General features: G+C 44.2%; 1 protein-coding gene across 1 annotated transcript; it reads left to right on the forward strand.

The window, feature by feature from the left end:
* The first annotated feature begins 663 nt into the window (after positions 1-663).
* LOC139760927 (toll-like receptor Tollo) lies at positions 664-6,007 on the forward strand. The gene is given in 2 exon segments (XM_071684705.1): positions 664-4,285; positions 4,287-6,007. Coding segments are annotated over 2 exon segments (3,687 nt in total). The 5' UTR covers positions 664-845; the 3' UTR covers positions 4,534-6,007.
* Positions 6,008-6,230: the final 223 nt, after the last annotated feature.

Here is a 6,230-nt window from a genome sequence, read left to right on the forward strand (position 1 = left end):
TGGGGCATTATGGATGGTTTTAAATGGTCATTCCGGTGAACTATTTTGTAAATTACAGAGAAATTGACCAACAAAGACGACCACTACTGAACAAACCCTTGAGAGTCGACTGAATGTTCCTTCTTCAGGACTTCTGACTTCACGGTTGTAAAACAGTTAAAAATATCAATAACAGGACGGAAACGCAATGAAGGAATGTGCTGAGACATCAAGACCAACTTAGCATTTTACTAAACTTTCTAAAATGTTCCTTCAGGCCTGTAGAAGTTCAACATCGTAAACTTCAGAACTCAGATGTGCCACAAATTGTCATTATAGGTAGAAATATTTCTGACGTTCTAGTCATGTAATATATATATATATATATATATATATATATATATATATATATATATATATATATATATATATATATACGCACACGAAGTAACGCATCTTATTGGGTGTGAAAAAATATCTACTACATAAGTCTGTTACATTCCGTATGTTATGAATATGAGAAATTTTTCTTAATGAAGAATAAGAAAAGAAAACAAGCGATAACTAATTCTACTGAAGTCGAAAAAAACACCCAAAAAAAGTACGTGGATGGGAGTTGGGTATGCCAGGCGTACGATCATTCTTCCCGCTAGTCGGTCACAGCCAACACAAGGGCCAGACACCCGCGCGGAGAAGACAGTATGAGTTGAGCCAGTGGGAGGGACGGACCATGACGCACCTCCGCATCGTAACAGTGCGGTAATGTTGGTCCGAAGCAAGTTTAAGACTTTAAACAATTCCCTCCTGTCTGCAGGAATGTCTCTCATGGCATTTCCATTAGCAGTGAAGTAATTTTGCTAATCAAAATGTGGAGTGCGAGGCTACGGGATGGCAGGGTGCTGCTGGTCATGGTGTGGCAAGCCGTTGTGTTGGTGTGCTGTGAGGGCCACGCTGTGCGATATAATGGCGGCGGTGAGTGTGAGAGCCAAGCCCTCGGTGTCCGGGAGAGAGCACTCAACTGCTCCCTCAAGACTCTTGACGAAGACATGAGAGTGGCCAATTTGAGCAGCGTCCCAGTAGACAGTGTGGCAAGGCTGACCCTACGGTGTAGCGAAGTTTACTACTTCGAGAGTGTGTTGTCGCCCTACATTCTGTCGGGCTTTGTGCGAGTTAGAGAACTCATTGTGGAATTTTGCAAGATTAGTGAACTTGAGGATAATACATTTATAAACCTCAGAAATTTAAGAAATTTGACGCTACGGACTAGAAACTCCGACTGGCCGGTGATGAGCCTTACGACCAAGCCAGATGTGTTCCGTCCTTTGCACCAGCTGGAGCGGTTAGATCTCAGTACTAACAATATCTGGGAACTGCCCGCTGGCGCCTTCTGCCACCTCGCCAACCTCAAACTGCTCAATCTAAGTCACAACCACTTGCAGGACATCACGCAGCTGGGGTTCGGCGAAGGCGCGGCAGACAGAGGCTCTCTCACTTGTCGCTCAGACGTCAGTTCTCTGGACCTGTCCTACAACGATGTTACAGTCCTGCGATCTGGCTCCCTCCAGGGCTTAGGGCGCCTCCAGCGCCTCTTCCTTCAATACAACGAACTCGGGAAGGTTGACGACAACGCCTTCCAGGGTCTTAGCAGCCTCAGCACTCTCGACATCTCAAACAACAGACTAGTGGCGCTGCCAGAGGACGCCTTCTTGCACACGCCAGGCCTCATGAACTGTCGCGCCCGGAACAACTCTCTCTCTATGCTGGCGCCAGGGCTATTTCGAGGCTTGGAACACTTGGTGGAACTCGATCTCTCTCACAACGAATTAAAATCTGAGTGGCTGACTTCTTCTATCTTCCAGGGCCTCATTCGCCTTATGCTGCTTGATCTGTCGTACAACAAGATATCCCAGCTGAACCAGCAGGTATTCCGCGATCTTTACAACGTCCAGGTCCTAAGACTTGCCCACAATCAGCTGCAGACTCTTCCAGCTGCAGCTTTTGCTGCCTGTGTCAACCTTCACACGCTGGATTTGTCCTACAACAAGCTGACAAGTATCCCAGATCGAGCATTCCAGGGAGTGAATGTTTTAAGTTTCCTCGCACTTGACAACAACCAAATAAGTGACGTTGGTGCAGCATCCCTCTCGAACCTCACTAGTCTGGAAGACCTCAACCTTAATGGTAACCAGCTGACGGTCATTCCCGAGGACGTGGGCCACCTGCGGTATCTCAAGACACTTGATCTTGGGGAAAACCAGATAACGTCCTTGGAAAATATGCCCGTTAAAGGACTACAGTTCCTGTATGGACTGAGACTTGTGAACAACAAAATCAGTGGAAACATTTCCAAAGAAACGTTCAGTGATATACCTTCCCTTAAGATACTAAATTTAGCAAAAAATTCTATAACACATATAGAGAGTGGTACCTTTGATAATAACACTAACTTACAAGCAGTTCGATTAGATGCAAATATTCTTACAAGTATAAGTAATCTGTTTGAAAACCTCCCGAATCTGTTGTGGTTAAATGTGTCTGATAATAATATAGAAGTGTTCGACTATCACTTTATCCCTGTGTGCCTCAAGTGGTTAGATATACACAAAAACAAAATAAGTGAATTAGGAAATTATCACGAACGTCCCGACTTAAACTTGGAAACTCTTGATGCAAGTTTCAATAAACTGCAGTACATAAATAACTTGCAAATTCCCGACAGTGTGCAGCTGTTATTTTTAAACGATAACAAGATATCGCTGGTTGAACAGTTCACGTTCTTGAAGAAGGAGAACCTCACACGTGTCGATTTATTTGCCAATCAGCTGTCGAAGATGGCAATGTCGGCACTGAGACTACACGAGGTTCCAGCCAACAAATCCCTTCCGGAGTTCTACTTGGGAGGGAACCCCTTCGTTTGCGACTGCAAGATGGAGTGGCTGCAAAGGATAAATGGCTTAGAACATGAGAGATTCTATCCTCGCATCATGGATCTGGAGAGCATCTACTGCCAGATGCCCTTTGCTCGCACGGGGGCCTTCATCCCTTTGGTGGAGGTTAACCCGTCGCAGTTCCTCTGCCAGTATGAAACTCACTGTTTCGCCCTCTGTCACTGCTGCGAATTTGATGCTTGTGACTGTGAGATGACATGTCCTGACGGTTGTAGGTGTTACCACGACCAGTCGTGGAGCTCCAACATCGTTGACTGTTCACTGCAGGATGTGCAACAAGTGCCCGAACGTATCCCGATGGACGCCACTCAGGTGTACCTTGATGGTAATGACTTGAGAAACCTTTCTTCCTACGCTTTCATCGGTCGTAAGCGTCTACAGATCCTATATGTAAACGGCTCCAATGTGAGGACTCTGGATAACGGAACCTTCAGTGGATTAACGCGTCTCACAGCATTAAATCTGCAGGACAATCTCTTGGAAGCGCTGAGAGGGAACGAGTTCCAGGGATTAAAGGATGTGCGGGAGCTCTACCTCCACAACAACCGTCTGCGTTACATCCACCAGCACACCTTTGCCACGCTCTTCCACCTTGAGGTTCTGACACTCCACAACAACAGACTGATCAACTTCCCGGTATGGCGGCTTGTGGACAATCCTTACCTGGGTCGTGTTTCCCTCAGTACCAACCAGTGGTCATGTCAGTGCCAGTTCGTCGAGTCCTTTGGCATCTGGCTGAACGGCAACGAACGGAAGGTCTCAGACGGTAAGGACATTAAGTGTTACATTGACGAGGCTGAAGAGGAGCCTGGCTACTACATTATGGACTTTAACGTTACCACTTGCACGAATACCACTTCATCGTCTACTGTCATCCAGCCCATGGTTCTGAACAACTTGTTGCATCCGGTGATTGCCACGTGTGTTGCCTTAGTCGTGGTGGGGCTTCTGATCCTGTGTTTCCTGTATCGTGGCACGATCCGTGTGTGGATCTACTCACGCTGTGGCTTCAGGATGTGCCACAAAACGACGAACACGGACGATCGCGACAAGTTGTTCGATGCCTTCGTCTCGTACAGCTCCAAGGACGAGGCGTGGGTCAATCAGGTCTTGGCTGGGGAGCTCGAAAGAGGAGAACGGCCCTATCGCGTGTGCCTCCACTACAGGGACTTCCCAGTCACTGCGTACATCGCTGACACGATCGTGGAAGCGGTAGAGTCCTCGCGTCGCACCATTATCGTCCTGTCTAAAAACTTTATTGAGAACGAATGGTGTAGATTCCAGTTCAAGAGCGCCCACCACGAAGTTTTCAAGAAACGGCGACAGAGGCTCATCGTCATCGTACTCGGGGAGATCCCAGGCACGAGACCTCGACCCAGACCTCCGCCTCTACCTCAAAACCAACACCTGCATCCACGCCAGTGACAAGCTCTTCTGGGAAAAGCTTAGATTTGCGATGCCCGACGTGCAGAACAGCCAGCGGGTCGTCCACACCTACAGTTCCATCCCTGAGAGGTCTTCCTCGTCCACAAATAAGTACAGTGTCAACAGTCCAGCCTCCATGCATCAAAATCTTCACGGAGGGTCCGACGCTTACTGGGCGTAGAGCAGTGAAGGGCTCTGCTTGTAAGGTGCACATCAGAGCTCTGTCTGTAAGTTTACAACAGGACATTGTTTGATGGTACAGAGCAGAGCTCTGCGTATGAGTGTAGCACGGAGCGGGGCTCTGTTACTGTGGTGTTTGCAAACCTATGATTAATACGTGCCATGTTCACAGGGCTCTGCGTGTGTGCTGCTTAGTCTACTACTACAGCAGAGCTCTTGAGAGTGGGCCAAAGTGGCTGTGCTGAAATATATGTGCGTGAAGGTTATATAGCTTTAAAAAGTGATGTGAACTATGGTGATCGAATCCTGTCTGTGAAGAATGTCCTGAAAGAAAAGTTTGCCTCTTAAAGCTGTGCACTGAAAACATTATATATACATATACAGAATTATCTGAAAGTTACGAAAATGAAAATGAGGATAAGCCTAGCTGAAATGTGTGTGTGAAAGAGGGACAGTCTTTGCATTGCGGAGATTATATATATATATATATATATATATATATATATATATATATATATATATATATATATATATATATATCTTCGGCAATGATTATGTAACATCTAGTCATATATATTGTATATGAAAGTAATGAAATGACTAGGCTTTCTTCCTGTTCAGTCGTTTTTATATACAACGAACAAGCGTGTCGGTTATTTTATGGCAAATGTCTCCTATTAAATGCTTCTTTTATAAGTGTGCTCCGAAAAGAAAATAATAAAAAATAATTTTCAATACAAAAATACTCGGCCTCGGTATTGTGTTATCTGTCACTGACTGAAAAATGCAAATTTTCTTCTTTTTTTTTTTGTATGCATAGCTGTTGTGCTCTGTGGGTGTGGTGTTTACGGTGGCCCTCTAGCCACTGTAGGTTTACTCCAGCCCCCCCACGCTGTGTGAAGGGTGTTTTCTATGTGCTTTGGACTCTTTGGGAAAAATTTCTCGTTCACCTCATGCAAAGAGAATAAGAGAGAGAGAGAGAAAGAGACAATATTTTATGAAATTTTTATTTTTCGCGAGATAATGTTACCCATTTCCACATGCTGTTTCCTGTAACTGGCTCTCCCCTTCTTCAACCTCCTGTATTTCTGCGCTATTCATCAGTCTCCTCCCCTTTGTGTTTTATATATATACATACATATATATATATATTTTTTACCCAAAGGTCATGGGAGTAGCCTGCCCTAGTGCTCATGACCTCCTGACATGGTTATTGCCTAATGTTAACAAGAGCGAACATTTACATCAAACGCTTCTTAGCTGAATCAGTGTTAACGTCCAATTCTAATGTTGATTGAGAAGTGACATCCAATGTATAGTTGTTTTGTATCGAGAGTTTTGCCCACTTAATCTGTGATAATACCAAAGTCATATACATCTTACTTAACATGTAAATATTTTTTTTATACTGGATAATTTTTTCTTTTGTAAGATATTGTATATAAATTCATGTGTAAATAAAATACAATGGGCAACGTAAGTGTTTCCATTTCATGTATATATATTTTTAGGGGGGGGGGGGAGGTCAGTGTGGGTGTTGTGGATGGTCTACTAAAACTGTATAAAAAAAAAAGACGTGTTGCACTCAAATCGAAACGATATTTTGACATATTTCAAAGTGAAGTTGGGCTGCACACATTGAAATGAAATATATATATATATATATATATATATATATATATATATATATATATATAT

Source organism: Panulirus ornatus, chromosome 38 (genome assembly GCF_036320965.1).
Source record: "Panulirus ornatus isolate Po-2019 chromosome 38, ASM3632096v1, whole genome shotgun sequence".
In the NCBI taxonomy this organism is placed as follows: domain Eukaryota; kingdom Metazoa; phylum Arthropoda; class Malacostraca; order Decapoda; family Palinuridae; genus Panulirus; species Panulirus ornatus.